This window comes from Rhinopithecus roxellana, chromosome 5 (assembly GCF_007565055.1).
Source record: "Rhinopithecus roxellana isolate Shanxi Qingling chromosome 5, ASM756505v1, whole genome shotgun sequence".
Taxonomy (NCBI): Eukaryota; Metazoa; Chordata; class Mammalia; order Primates; family Cercopithecidae; genus Rhinopithecus; species Rhinopithecus roxellana.
Genome location: NC_044553.1, coordinates 168,734,790 through 168,750,381, shown reverse-complemented (window position 1 = coordinate 168,750,381; position 15,592 = coordinate 168,734,790). Strand labels below are relative to the sequence as shown.

At 49.7% G+C, this 15,592-nt stretch overlaps 1 protein-coding gene across 18 annotated transcripts in view; it reads right to left on the bottom strand.

Annotated features, from left to right (window-relative positions):
- TLE3 (TLE family member 3, transcriptional corepressor) overlaps positions 1–15,592 on the bottom strand; it is a 50,280-nt gene that overhangs the window by 15,004 nt on the left and 19,684 nt on the right. For 6 of the 18 annotated variants that reach the window (XM_030929794.1, XM_030929796.1, XM_030929797.1 and 3 more), the window contains exons 5-8: positions 13,484–13,546; positions 11,910–12,014; positions 3,157–3,361; positions 1,614–1,630 (exon numbers count right to left, since the gene is read on the bottom strand). In XM_030929794.1, the coding sequence (XP_030785654.1) occupies positions 1,614–1,630; positions 3,157–3,361; positions 11,910–12,014; positions 13,484–13,546 (390 nt within the window). The remainder of the gene's footprint in view (positions 1–1,613; positions 1,631–3,156; positions 3,362–11,909; positions 12,015–13,483; positions 13,547–15,592) is intronic. The other 12 variants (XM_010363650.2, XM_010363654.2, XM_010363653.2 and 9 more) reach the window with 4 other exon arrangements.

Here is a 15,592-nt window from a genome sequence, read left to right as displayed (position 1 = left end):
TTCCCACTGGAGTTTCCTGTGGCCCATGTGTGCCATGCCTGAACCTCAGTAAGCATGGTAAAGAGCCCAGTTCTTGGGGGTTCCCAGAGAGGGTCTTTTAGCAGAAAACTTTCACAGATGAGGCACAAAGCCAGAAGCCAATAGGGATGAGGATGAGGTAAAGACTCATGCTCTTTAGAGAGTGCTGGCCTTCCCACTCCCCCTCCAGTTCCACTGCCGTGGGTCCCTGCTAGCCAGGTAATCTGGATCCTCAGTCAAGTTATCATGGGTCTTCCTAAACAAAGCTGAGAGGGTGGCCAAGCAGGAATTATTCCCATGGTATAGATAAGGAAACTGAGGCTCTGAGAGGCCAAGAGAACTACGCAGGGTCTCATAAAGCTGGGACCAGACCTCAGCCTTAAAATGTCCAATCCAGTCCTCCTTCTATCTAAGCAAACTGCCTCTCCAAAAATGCCACTGTTAGAGGATCAGTACGGAGGCAGTGAACATGGATTTTCAGCTTCAATGACTCCTCTTTTAGGTACCTAGCCATTCCTCAGTCCAAATGTGGTCCTGGATTTCTAAGCATATAGGCAGGGTAAGAGGCGACGCCAGCCTCACTGTCAATGGGAGGTTTAAAAGTCAGCCTGGGTTGGGGGAGGGCCAGGAAGGGAAGGAGGGTTGGACTGGAGAGAGCTGCCCAAGGAAGCTGCTGTCTAGATGGTTAGTTAACTGCCTGACCTTCCAAGTCCTACTTAACACGAGGTAATAACCAAAGCCATCCTAACAGATTAGATGGCCCCAGATACAAGGACGGCGATGAGGAATAAAATAGCTTTGCTAATCGCTGGAGGATTTTTTTTATCCAGACTCCACTGCGCTTATTCAGAAGGCTTATTCACTTGAAACAGAACCTCGGAGCCTCAGTGTGATCAGAAAGATTTACAACAAATTTCAGAGCTGGCAGACACGCAGGCGGCCTGGCCTTAATGCTCGCTTGCTAGCACTTTCTTAAATCGAGTGAAAGCCCAGAGCAGGGAGAAACTGTAGGCGTTTGAAGGGAATGAGGTGGATGCAAGATGATACAGAGGCACCCTAGCTGGGGGGTGGGTAAGAACCTTGGCCCTCAACATGGGACACTTCGGTCCTTAGACCTGGGTTTAGCCCAGAGACTCTACAAAGCCCCTTGCAATGGAAGACCCAGGGCTGGTCAGCTGACCTCTCAGAGTATCACCTCTCATAAGAAAGGGAGTTAGAGCTCATTTTGCCCAAGCTCTTCATTTGACAAATGGCAGACCTAAAGCCTGGAGAGATGAAGGGCTTCCACAACTGAAGGTCACTCTCAACAGGTGACGACAGCAGCTCCCATTTTCTTACAGTAACTACCCCTCACCCTGCCACTACCGCCACTGGCTCTGGACTAAGACATCAGCACTGAAGCCAGGTCTCCTAGCTCGGCAAGAGTAAACAAACAACAAAACCCCCAGTTTCAACACACAGAGCAGAACCGGGAACCCGGAAGCCAGCTTTGGACACCAACTGACTGGTCTCAGGCCCATGATTCTGGGAGCCCCAAGTCCTACCTCCTCCCAGCACCCAAACACCCCTCTGGGTTCCAGAGTGCCAACACTTACCGCACTGGATTCTCTCTCTTTGGGGAAGGAAGGCCAGGACAGGAGGAAGGTCAGGCACCCCAAGACAAAAACACAAAAAAGAAAGGAAAAAGGTCAGTCTAAGTTCAGCTGGCTTTTGTGATTTGCTAGTGCACTGGTTTTTAAATGGGCAGAAGGCCTGGATCGCTGTCTCTGTGGATCAGCCAAGGTAGGGCCATTAGGTGGCATTTCTTGGTTTGGAAATTCGCCACCCAAATTCCAGTGCTGCCCCCACCCCTCCAGTCCCCAGGGTGGGGAAGGGAGGCCTTTGAGCCAGTTCTTCCTGTCATGCCAAAGGGCACCAAGTTTACTCTTTAGCAGACTAGAGGTCTTAAGACCACAAGCTTGGGAAGGATCATGCCATACAAAATACCAGCAGGACCTGGGAGTTAAGAACTTTATTGTAAAAAAAAAAAAAAAAAAAAAGGAATTTAGGAGTGGTTTCTTTAATTTTGTTTTTGAAATTAACACCATTCTCTGATTCTTTTTCAGGATACCCCTAAAAGCTGAAGCCTCTGATAATTTTCCCAGCTAAGCACTAGCTCCCCAGTTCTCCTATCTGCCGTGGAGAGGTCCCTCTTCCTCTGCCAAAAGGACCATCCCACTGTGAGACAAAAAAATGTAGCCTCCAGTTCTCGGGACCGGCTACCACCCTGTGGCCTGGGCCAAGGCAGGATGGTGACATTCCAGGTCCCCAGTGCTCAGAAGGTGTTGGCTACCTGCCCTGGTAAATACCGTATCTAAGGGCAGAGTGCATTTGGCACCAGTTTTTGAAAAGAGCCTCCCAGGGAGCCAGGCGTTTCTCTTTTCTGATCCAATGAACCACTCTTGAGGCCACGTTCGGTGCAGCTTCCTGGGTCCTCATGGTAAGGGCTCACAGAGGGTCAGGGAACAAGTTCTGACTCCAAGTCAATGTGATCTCTTGCTGGGGTGTACACTACTCCCACTTACAGGCAGCCAGCTAACAAACCTTTACCTGAGCACTGACTGTGCACCTTTCCCAAGTTTCTGCATTGGTGAGATGTAGATTTAAGGAAAACACCCAAGAACTTGGCCCCTGTCCTAGGGAACTAATGATCATGGTAAGCACAAGACATTTTCCAGGGGTAGAATATAAGAGAACAGTAACAAGGACTTAGCTTTGCATCCCAACTCTTAAACTCTTATGAGAACTTGAAAAAGGCCCCTAATCTGACCAGGAAGGCATCCTGAAGGGGTGGACTGGGGCTGGCCCCTGAAGGCCAGGCATAGGTGTTGTAGGAAGATGGGAGGGAGCTCCAGATGAACAGACAGGGTTTTCAGGACAGGAAATACCAGGTCTACACCAAGGATTAGGAAAAGGTGCATGGGATGCAGATGGCGCTGGCTTCCATGCACCAAGTATTCAACAGATGGCTCCAAATCCTTGGTAACTCCTGGTCCTAGGGCGACAGCACTTGCTGGGTCCACTCACTGTGAGGCCTATGAGTGCCCATGCCCAGCCTTGCCCCACCCCACCCCACCCTCTGCCCCAGCCCAGCCGCACCTCTGTGATCGAGTTCATGGTGGTTCTTCTCATCCTTCACCGTCAGATGGGCCTGGCTGCCCAGGGCACCCAATGCCAGCAGCCCGGAGCTGCTCCCTGTCACTGGGGGTATTCCTGGAGGCTGGAGACCTGACGGGTGGGGTGGCAACTGGACCGGGGGGCCGTGTGTGGCATGGGAGAGGTGCTGCGCCTGGAGCTGCTGCTGCTGCAATGAAGTTGGTGGTGAGTACAGCTGAGCTGGGGAGGGCAGGGGAGGCGTGGCCACCTCAGGAGGGAGGGAGGGAGTGGCTCTTCCCATTCTTCTTGCTCCTTCATTGGGTGGGTGGTAGGAGGTAGCACCCCCAAAACCTTTGCCCCCAGCTCAGTCCACATGAATGTCTCGCTGAAGGAAGTCTGTTAATAGACTGCAATGTAAAGATTTATGTCTTCAAGCACCCCCCAACCCGTTGTACCCCAGTTTCAGGAATAATTTCTCAACATTTGTTTCCAAGCCTGAGATAAATAATGCATGCATCAAAAAACCACAGGGCATGGGGTTCCCTCTGAGTAGAGACGGATCCATTTTTAAGCTCACAGCCCTGGCAGTGTTTGCTCATGCATACATGCCTTCAGCATTAGCTGCCGGCATCTCCTACCCTGAGGCTGGACTCTGGGGAAGTCTCCTTATTTCTTAGGAACTCCAAGCCTGCCTTACAGAGCAGGGGCAGGACAGGTCATCACAGCAAAGGCCCCAGAGCCAGATGAGCTGGAGGCCAGTGGAATGAGAGCTAACGTCACCGGACATCAGTGGAGAATGGGGTAACTGGAAGAGTGGAGGCTTTGGAACTAGACAGACCAGGATCGGAATCCCAGCTCTGGCACTTCCTAGCTGTGGCCTGGGACAGGTTACCTCAAGCCTTGGACCTCAAATTTCCTCATCTGTAAAGGGGGAAAGCAGCAGACCCCAGAGGATTATTGTAAGATAATGTTTGCAGCAGCTCACGGCACACAGCTACTAAGCCTCATGGCAGCAGCTAACATTTACAAAGAGTTTTAAATGGATTCCTGAACCCTTCTAAAAACTTGCCATGCAGCAAGTCAGTATTATCAACAACAACAACGCAATTCTCTCTGTCTCCTCCCCAGTCAAGGACTCGGCTGCCCTGGCTCCAGAGGCCCAGCTTCCCTACTCAACACTAGCCTCAGGGGCTTCTCTTTCCTCTCCCTTCACCACACCCAACTTCTTCTCCACTACTGGTATTCACCTATGCACACATCTTTCTTCTCAACTTGTGCAAGAGAAGAAAACTAACACTTACTGGATGCCTGAATGAATGCCTGGGCACCTTCTAACCACCTGGCAAGGGAGGGGTTGTGCCCATTTAATAGATGCTTAGGAGGCTGGAGTAGGTAGCTAGTAATTGGCCAAATCTACCACTAGTAAATCTGTCAACCGCCACCCCTCATCCTAAGAATGTTCGTTCCTAACAAGATCCCCAAAGCAAGAGGGGTTGGTGGAGAGTGCCATAAAGAATAGATCTGAGAAGCTTCCAGATCTCACAACTTACTAAGGGAGCTCGCCTGTCAATATGAGATGGTTTTCTGGTAACTGCGAACAGATAACAGAACACAGCGAAGGCCCACGGCTCCGGCAGGAGGAGGCAGTAAGTATTTCAGGTTATGGATAAAGGGCCCCACTCTCCCCCAGCTAAGCTGCAAACTGCCCACCTGGCCTCATCCCAAAGTTCATGGCAGCCACAGTAGCCATGGCTTTTGCCAGGGTTCCCTTTGTCAGTTCTGGGTGAAAGGCTGGCACTGCAGCCGTCGCTCAAAGCTGTCAGAGCACTTCTGTGATGTCTGTTGCTAGGCAGTTCATGTGAACAGTCCCAGGGTGGTCTGACCCCACATCTGCACTGAGACACTATGGCTGACACTAAGCTATGGGGCCTCTGGAGCCAGCATCACAGAGTCCAATGCAGAGATCCAACCCCTCCCAGCTAAGAAACTCCAGCTCCTCTAGGATGGGAGCTTACTCTGAGCTCCTCCACTGTTTCTTTTTTAAGAAAATGTAATTTTTTGTATCTTATTACAAAACTAATACATGCTCATTTTAAGAAAGTACTAAAAATAAGTAGACATTAAAAAGTTTTTTTCATTACCCTTCAATCCTACCCTCGGAAGATTCTACTATTAAATCTGCCTAGGTTTTTATTTATGAAAATCTACACATTTCAAATGTATTTATACAGAAATGGACTCTTGTGAACCATACTGCTATACAGCTTGATTTTAATTTAGGAATGTTCTGAAGAAATTTTCTTGATCTTTTTAATGGCTACCTAGTATTCCCTGGTGTGGTTGGACAATACAACTTTATTTGGATACCTGGTTTTAAAGTGAGTCTCCAGTAGGGCCCCTTTGTTTAGACCGATTGTTAGTAGGCCTGTTAATTCTGCTGGTGGTAACTATTTAGTAAAATCCCAGAAAGCAAGGGCTGAGGTATTTAATCCGCATTTTATAGTGCAGAGCCAATAAGATCCCTCGAGGAAGAGACAAGGAAGAGGAGGGGAAGGAAGGCTTCAAAGAAGTAGCTTTGCCGCCTGTAGACACAGCTAACTCCTTTCACGAACAAGTCTGTTTCTAGAGAAAATGTGCATTGAACATTTGTACCCAAGGAAAGATGGAGTTGAACAGCTCCACGCACCCTGACTCTTATCTTACCAGGAAAGGTCTCTTCTCCTACCCAACCCTCTAGGCTCAGCATTGCCCAGTTCAAAGGCTGTCTCCTCTGGATGCTCTCCCACCTCAGGTCAGAATGGATTTCTCTGTTGTACAAGCTCTAACAGCTCAGACAATGGAGCCAGGCAGAATAAGGTGGACTTCCAGCTCTACCCTTTATCAGCTATGAGTCCTTGGACAAGTCAGCCGACCTCTCTGTGTTGTGCAAGGATCACATGTGTAATTACAGGTAAAAATGGAGTAGGTGCTCAGTCTTAGCAAATGGACAGATCCCAGGTGAAAACTGTTTCTTTTGCCTTTCTGCACTGCTTGGCAACCTGTGAGTTCCAGAAACAGAAACTGTGTCTTCTCCATCCCAGCACCTCCAACAGTGCCTAGCATGTTTGCTTAGTACATGTCTTCTAGGTAAATTAGTGAAAATTTTGGAAAAGGTATATGAAGAGGCTGAGAAATGGTGTCCACAGGTGCCAACCGCCTCTCAGCTCCACGCCTTCCCTCCAAGGCCAATTAGATGCAGCCAGAACAGTTAGTTGGGACAGGAAGAATCAATGGGGTCATGAGGTGTCCTGCTTGCCCAAAACATGAACCAGAGAACCAACGTCAGAAACTTGGAACAAAGGCAGCAGCGGCTGTTTGGCAGGCAGTGGCTTTCAAAGCTGTTAAGCTTCCCAGGCTGAGAGGCTGGTTTTCTGCCTTAGTGTTGTCAGGTAAGAGCGTCCTCTTTGCAAAAGAGAAAAGGAATCTCCCATGCAAAACTGAAGTGTTCCTCATTTCCGAGTGCAAGAGCAACCTGCTGCAAAGAGCCAGAAACTCCCTCGAGGTCTCCTTGGGGTGGTTTGAAGGCACAGCGAGGACTGGCCCAGCAGACTCTGGGAAGCAGGGACAGGAGAGCCAAACTCCAAGGCTCCTTCCTCAGTGCGAGAGCAGATGCCAGGGCTTGTCAGACGGAGGGTCTGCTAACAACAATCTTGGGTACAACAGAAAGTGAAACGAGGATTTTTCCCTGACAGGTCTAGGGGCCAGCAGGCAACGCCCCACCTGACCCCCGTCCTTATCACAGCTCAGCACCTCTGCAGGCGGGCGGGCACAGCTATCCTCAGGCTGTATTCCTATCCCCTGCAACACGTCTGTTGGCTTCAGAGCACAATGTGCTCAAACACAGTGATGTCTGAGTGGGAGGCTGATACTGTTTGCAACTGGGTAGCTTTCCCCATGGCAGAGAAATGGAATCAATTCCACCATCAGAGAACGCCTGTCTCCAGCTTATACCATTCCTTCCAATATGGGAACTTCTCCATCCACAATATCAAAGGAAGTCAATAATTCCCTCTTGCACCCCTAACCCCAAAGGGGCTAGGAGCCTGGAACCAAGCCCATGCATGGGCGTTCACTTTTCTCTCCTTGAACATTTCCTGCCAGAGCATAAACAGGACAACGAACATGTACTCCACACAAGTGATAAGCGCCTGTGGCCTGGCTCAGAAGGTGCGGTCACTTCCAGGAGAGGTTGAAGGGAAGATCTTGCTTGCAGAGTATGTGTAACTGGATTATGCACATCACGCCTTAGGCCTTCGCTAGGTAACTTAATGCTGCGTTTCTCAGGTTCACAATTTGGGTTGAACTTAGTGAAGTTGTCTAAGCATTTCCAGAGCCAAGACATGCCAAGGGCTCCCACCAGAGGAGGCAAAGACCGAGTCCCAACTGCATAAAATGAACACTTCCTGCTCTCCAATGACAGCGAGAACAGCTCCGGCCTCCGACTGCTCCTTCTCTTTCACATCACTCAGTGGGCACCATAGCTCCGTGCGCATTGAGCTTCTGGGGTTAGTAATAGCTTTTAGTGTTCACAACAACCCTTGTGATCCCCACTTCAGAGATAGCGAACAGGCTCGGGAGGCTGAACAGCTCCATGAAGCCAGCAGCAACCAGAGCCCAGACTCAAATTCGGCATTACCTCCCTCCACCACAGCTGCCTGGCTGAAAGACGGATCCTAAGGCACATTCTCTTGGCCATCCTTTCCCTCATACAAAATTCAGTCAATTGAATGCAGCTCATCCACATCTTGGAGTGAATGCAAGAACCTTAGGTATGGCTTCAAAATACCCTGTGTATTCTGTGACTAGCTACAACCTCCCTCTTCCTCCCCTCCCTCCCACTTAAAAAAAAAATCAAGTCAGTGCTCTGTGACATCTCCCCTACTGTTAATTTCCAAGGGAATGAAGACCAAATTGTCAGTGGGTAAGCAGATGAGACCTCCTCCACTTTCCAGTCCAAAGACCTTGGGCCATGATACAGCAATTTTAAAAAGAGGGTTCCAGAAATGGGTGATACATCAGCTTACAGGGTCTTAAATCTGCTTGGGAAAGACAGATGCTGCCTTCTGCAAGTTGCTGACCAAGGGTCAAATTTCCCTCCTTGCGCTCAGGAATCTTGTCGTTCTAAAGCCCCTCCTGTTAATTTTATCCAAGAAGCATGTAAAAGAAACAGGGCTACTGTAACCAAGTCTTGCCAGGCCCCAGCTAGAAGAGAGACAGTCTTCTTCCTTTTTTCCCTCGGTGGACACCTGAGTTCCCTGTGGTCCAGCAGGGAGTAGGTAGGCTTGGCTCGAGAGCCCAGTTCCCTGTATCTGCTTTTCCTTCCCCTTTTCACACACACCACCCTGACCTTGGATCCTGCCCTTTCTCACCAGGAAGGAAGACCCCAGGAATACTCTAATCCTCATGATAAATACGCCACTGGATACCTCCCTGCCCATGCCAGAGGCATCTGATTTCTCTTTGAGTTGAGCTGAGCCACGACCTCAGAATCTTTCAAGTCTATGAGCAAGAAAGCCACTAAACAAGTAGGGCAGATGGAAGAACTGAGGCTTGGAGGAACAAAGCGACTTGCCCAAAGCCCTCCTCTAAGTCCAAGACCAGGGTGCCAGGCTGTGTCTCCTTCCGGAGCAGCAAATCCAACAGTGCAGTGGGGGTAGCCACTGGAAGCTGCCAAGAGCCTCCTGGGACCCTCTTTCTCCTGCCCTTTCCTGCTGGGGCCAGGATGCCTGCCCTTTTGCTCAGCCGGTGGCTCTGCATCCCCTGTTATCCTTCTTCACCTCGCTTCCCAGAGGCAGCTCAGCTGCAGGCTCGCTCTCTGCTCTCCTCGAGGAGGAGATAAAGAACGCCCTGACTAGATTAGCGGCCTCCTTCGCTGGAGTGCAGTCAAGCACGGCTCCCCAGTGCGAGCACGCCTCGGCTGTCCGTAATTCCTGCCTTGTGAGGCTCTGTCAGGCGCAGCGATTAGACGGCTGCCTGCTTAATGACAGGGCGATGGCTGCATTCACTCGGAGCTGGAGAAGCAATTACCTTGAAAATGGGGGTCACAGGCCCAACTCGTTGGCTTTAATTGAATTCCAATGTCTGCCTCGAGCTGCCTCGACCTAACTTGTAGCTTCCTAAATACTACTTAAAGGAAGTACAGCTAATCCAAGCAGTGCTTCTCTCCCAATTTTACTCCTTTCTTAAAACTTAACAAAAAATTATTTTCATAAGAGGATTTTAATCCCAGCACTTTGGGAGGCCGAGACGGGAGGATCATGAGGTCAGAAGATCGAGACCATCCTGGCTAACACGGTGAAACCCCATCTCTACTAAAAAATACAAAAACCTAGCTGGGCGAGGTGGCGAGCACCTGTAGTCCCAGCTACTTTGGAGGCTGAGGCAGGAGAATGGCGTAAACCCGGGAGGCGGAGCTTGCAGTGAGCTGAGATCCGGCCACTGCACTCCAGCCTGGGCGACACAGCAAGACTCCGTCTCAAAAAAAAAAGAGGATTTTAATCCCAAAGAGGAAGGGAGGCAGAGAGGGAGAGGGGACCCTGCTGTGGCCACTGCAGGGGTAGGAGGAGTTGGCCTGGAAACCTCAAGAAGATGGTTGGACACGGGATGGGGTGAGGAGCTGGAAGAGAAGTGTCAGAAAACAGAATTCACAAGGTATGTCCTACTCCTGCAGCCCCCTGCTACCACTAAGAGAAGAACCACCAAGCTGAGAGCTGGTCACTGAGACAGATGACACAGGCCACCCTCCAGGGCTGCACCAGAGTCAGGGGAAGAGTCCTGGGCTGCGAGTCAGCCACCCGGGCCTCTGGCCTGGCTTTGCTCCTAAACATCATAATCACCTCCCCTCTCGGTAAAACCAGGGCATTGAGCTAGATCGGAGGTTCTTAACCAGGGGCCATTTTGCCTCCTACGAATATTTGGCAACGTCTAGAGATGTTTTGGGGTGTCACAAGTGTCAGGGGTGTTATTGATATCTAGTGGCTACAGGCCAAGGATGCTGCTGACCATCCCACAATGCACAGGATGGCAAAGAATGAATGATCTGGCCCCAAATTTCAACAGTGTCAAGGCTGACGATCCCTGGGCTAGATGATCTCTAATGATACTTCAAACATTAAAATATCATGATTTCTCCTCTTGGGGTGCTGCCTTCCAGCACTGAACACTTCTTCACGTTCCAGTTTTAAAACTCCTCTCTGCCCATTCCACACAGTAGGCCAGGATTCAAACCAGGCCAATGCTTGCAACCCCCACCCGCCCAAGCAGCAATGAGAAGTGTCCCTATGGGCTCAGCCCAGAAGGGTAAACCCACTGGGCTGCCTTCACCAAAGGACTCTGCAACCATCACGGGTCCTGACAGCGTGATGGAGGGGTCAGTGCCCGTAAGTGTCATTCTGTGATTCCAGCCTCCCAGCATTCCTGGTAGGAGTCCGGAGTGCCCAAAGAGATGAGCCGGTGTACGTTCTCCCTTTACAGATACAGGAACTGAGGCCCAAGGAAGAGAAGGGACTTGCCAAAGGTCACATGGGGGAACAACCATGACTAAAACACAGACCTCCAGGTTTCTGCCCCAGGCGGAAAAGTCAAGAGTTATCATGTATCCCATCAAGCAGAGGAAAATTCTGGGGCCTTAGTTCCACCTTGAAATAGTGACTTCCCGTAAGAACAGAAAGAGGAAAGAAGACCAACCAGGTTCCCAGAATGTTAGAGTTGAATCAGTCTACTGCTTCCCAAGCCTAACTACACTTTAGAATGATTTAGAAATCACTAGGAACACAGATTTCCAGTCCCATCACCAGACCTATGGAAAAGACCTCTGGTGCAAGCGCCCCTGAATCTGTACTGTCCAGAAGCTCCTCCGTGGACTGGGAAGCAGTGATCCCATTCACCCCCTTCATTTTAGAGATGAAAGGTGGACAGGTATACCCCAAGGGTAAGAGCCTTGCCCAAAGTCACACTTAAAAGACTCTTGTTCCGCAGGTGCTTATCTTAAATGTCGCTAGCCTCACACCAAAGCAGCAAGTAGGAGAAAGATGCCACTTGAACCTAAGAAATGCATTCAAGATACAAGCCAGGTAGACCCAGCTTCCCCTTTCCACTAAGGGGCCAGTCTGGAAGTGGGCCTCACAGAGCACTCTTGGGTATGTCTTCCTGTGTAAAGGGGAGATGGGACTTGTAGAAAGTCAGGAAAACTCGTCTAGGCTCCCCAGCTGGAGTTCACAAGCGTACGTGATGAATGCTCAGTCAGGAAGCTTCGCACATGGGACAGCAAGACGTAAACCCAAATTCCACAGCACGATGCACATCAACAGTACAGCAGAGACTGTTCTGATCCCAGTGGCCAAAGAAGGGCAGACTTCTGCCAGGGAGGAGGCAGACAGGTGCTGGGGTAAGTGTGAGGAGGTGGCCAGGTACTGGCCAGTTGGCCTGGCCTTGAAGGTGACCCTAGGCCCCCACCCTCCTCAATAGCAAGGACACCAAAACCTAGTGGAAGATGAGGCAGATGGCTGAAGAGGTGGTTTTGAGGCATGCCTGGCTTCCCTTTAGTTTGAGGCCTAGGAGGCAACTGGGAGTCAATGGGGAAACAGCCCCACGGGGATCCAAGCCCTTGGGGTGTTTGTGGAAGCCGGAGCCCTGGGACTGCCATTCTTTGAGGCCAGCTAAGGTCAGGGTCAATCTCTGGTTATGATAAATGAGAGGAATAAAAGGGCTATACACACGGTAAGAGGCAGATTGGGGAGTCCACGTACCCCGATGATGGCGTTCAGCTCCGTCATGGTGACCTGCTTGGCGCGTTCCACTGCCTGCGCCACCTGCTGCTGGTGCTGGAGGGAAGAGGGTGTGCGTTAGATGCAGCCACTGTCCTGGACAGAGGAGGTGACGGGCTGTGCAGCACTGGCAGGGACTCTCGGAGAGGCCCAGAGCAGACAGAGGAGCCCCACTGAACAGGCATAGGACACAAGCAGCGGGGAGGGTGACAGGCAATTTTCCTTTCTCTTTTAGACCTTTGTCAATGAGCATGTTGTAATTGAAACTTCTTTTTAAGTTCTAAAATAAAGACGCATGCCAAAAGAAGGCTATTAGTCAACCACACACACAAATTTTTTCATGCAATTTGCATATGAACTGGATATCAGATGGTATTACAGAATGATTATTAATTTTCTAAACACGGTAACAATACTGTAATCATGAAGGATGGTATCCCTGTTTTTAGGAGATGCAGTTATAGTTTTAGTGGTGAATTGTCAGGATATCTGCAATTTACACTCAAAGGATTTGGGGAAAAAGTGTATATACATATACCTTATCCATAAATAGAGAGAAAACAAAGTATGTTTCCAGATAAACAGATAAAGAAAGAAAAAGTAGTAAAATAAACCCTAACATAAACCACGGACTTTGAGTGATGATGTGTCAATGTAGATTCATCCGTTTCAACAAATGTACCACTCTGGTGAGGATGCTGATAGTTGGGGAGGATATGGGAAATCTCTGTGAACCTAAAACTGCTCTTAAAAAAATAAAGTCTATTTTAAAAAGTGGTTGCATTAATTCCCTTTGGCCTTGAGGTAGTACCAGCCACACACACAGCTTTCTCCCCTACTGGGCTGCAAGCTCCGAGGGCATTGCCGTATCTGATTCTTACATACTAATTCAATCATTTATTGGTCACCACTCTGTGTCCGAGACCCAGGAGTCCATGAGGGAGCCGACATGGTCCCAGCCACCGAGTGGGAGTAGAGGGCAGGGCCTGCCCTGGCTGGAGTGAAATCGGGACAGAAACAGAGCCTGCTAAAGTCGGCCCATCTGTCTGGTCGGCACCAGGGGACTTCTTTGGAAGATTTATCTCAAATCACGCACTGGTCCAGCCGCTGTCCCAAATGGAGGTCCCCTGGAAGGCAGGCTTAGAAGGTGGTCATGCTCCCAGCAAGGACACTCTGTACCAGGAACTGAGGTCCCCTTTGGGCTGGGGATGATAGTTTGGATGGGAAAGAGGCACCCACTGACCACTGATGGTTAGGTCGCACGCCAGAACCCCCATCTCTGGACTCAGGCAATGGCAGAGAAACAATTCTATCAGAAGAAGGAGCAAATGGTCCCTCTGATAGGGCCCCCTGCCTTCATACTGGCCGGAGAAGGCTCTGGAAATCTCCAGGTTGTCAGCTCAGTCAGTATGAATGGACAGGGGCTGAGGCTGGGGCTAGGGCTGGGGCTCAGGCTCCAGTGAGACCCCACTAGTCACTGGGCTGATTTGGAAAGAAAAGGAAGAAATAATAAAAGAAGGTCTTACCTCTTGTGACAGGAAAGGCATGATCTGTGCTAAAATTGTATTCAGTCTCTTTGCAATCTCTGTCTGCAAAGGCAAGGAGACCACATGAAGCTCAGGCAAATAAATTAAGTCACTGAAATGTCACAGACAAGTGGAAATGCAAACTCCCCCCCAAACCACAGCCCCTCTCCATGGGGCTCCATCCTTTCTGCCCTCAGTCTGCCTCCTGCCAGGAGGCTCTAGCTAAATCCACAGCATGAAGAAATCTCTTTCAACTCCCTCACAGCCAGGATGCCTACATTTTGGGGAGCTCCAATTTCCATCAGAGGTGGTATATATGTCTGGATCAGAATATAGTTTGCATCCTCTGGATGGAATCCCTAATTAAAGCAAAATGAAATAAAAATCACCCCCAACAACCCAGCAAAATCCATTATAAGAGCGAAACACAGTTTAGTGAGAGAGGAACTGCTCTGCCCGCTGGTGCCCAGTGCCAATAGGACACAAGCTCTGAGACAAATGGGACAGAGCTGATGAGTGGTCCTATGTGGCAAAGGGTTCCCTGGGACTAGCCCCTCCCTCACCAAGATCAATCCATACCCCATATATATGCTACCAGCCTAAAATCCTATCATTAAACCTTTTTTTTTTTTTCCTCCCCACTGAGACACGGTCTCACTGTCACCCAGGCTGGTGTGCAGTGGTACGATTTTGGCTCACTGCAGCCTCGACTTCCTGGGCTCAAGTGATTCTCCCGCCTCAGCCTCCCAAATATCTGGGACTACAGGTGCACCGCCATGCCCAGCTAATTTTTGTATTTTTGTAGAGACTGGGTTTTGCCATGTTGTCCAGGCTGGTTTCAAACTCCTGGGCTCAAGTGATCTGCCCACCTTGGTCTCCCAAAGTGCTGGGACTACAGGCATGAGCCACCACGCCCCGCCAACACTTCATTTTTTAGGATACAGCATTGCGTTGTCTAAGAAGCTGCTCAGAGACGTAATTCATTAGATCCCTAATCCCTCACAGAAGTCAATCTTAGAAAGGCAGATCAATTCTCTGCCTCATCTCCCAACACCCCAGAAAAGACTGCATTTAGAAAGTCAACAGTTTCCACCAGCATCCTATGTAAACTTTAGATCTCAGATCAAGAGTGGTGCTATAAGGGTTAACTGAGTCCAGATAGAAAGGCCTAGAACCACTGACAGATGACTCTCAGAATCGCTTTTCTTATCTCATTCTGAATCCTGAGCCCGCCAGGACTAAGGTCCCAAAGCTGGCTTCAAAGCTCTCATCAGCACATAGCAATCTTTCAGAGACAAAACCATGACAACAGCCTTTAAAAATCTGTGAGTATCTGCATGTCAAATGATTCTGGATGAGAAATCCTTGTGCACTTAAAATAAAAACAATCTGAAGGCGCATAAATAGACCCTGGACTTTGGGAGAATTCCTGGGGCTAACACCCTCCACCTCCTCCACCCGTGGCCACTAAAGAGGACGTCTCTGGTTTGTGGAAAAGCAGACCATCAACTAAAGAGCCTTATGGGCTTTTGCAGGCCTGCGTGCTAGGCTGCCAGCCATGGTGGCAGGGCTCGCCAACCTACAGAGCCTGTCCGCTACAGTGGGGGATCCTGGTGGGGAGAAGATCAGGAATCACTGCTGTCAGCTTTCTGCCTGGAACACTCTAGCTCCTCAGGAACAGAGTCAGTGTTTTCCAGCCGGCACCACTGTTGGCATTTGGGGAGAGACAATTCCTGTTATGAAGGACTGTCACTCACATCCCAGGCCAACTGTGTCAACAACGGCCCCCACTTTCGAACTGCCCAGCTCAGACCCACTGGGACTCCACATTGACACATGTGTGGGGCACTCTAGCCAGAACACCATACATCAGGGTTCCTCAAACGCATAGATAATTCACTGCTGTGTAGAGCTGTTCTGTGCACTGTAGGGCTTTTAACAGCATCCCTGGCTTCTCCACCTCCTAGACACCCTTCATTCATACTCTAAGGAACCCGGGAGGATTACTAAATAATCATTATATAAATTATTAATCTAGTTAAGTGGGAAGAACTCTCCCAAACAGAGTCCTTCCTCACTCTGCTTATTTTTTCCCCGCCTAAATCAACT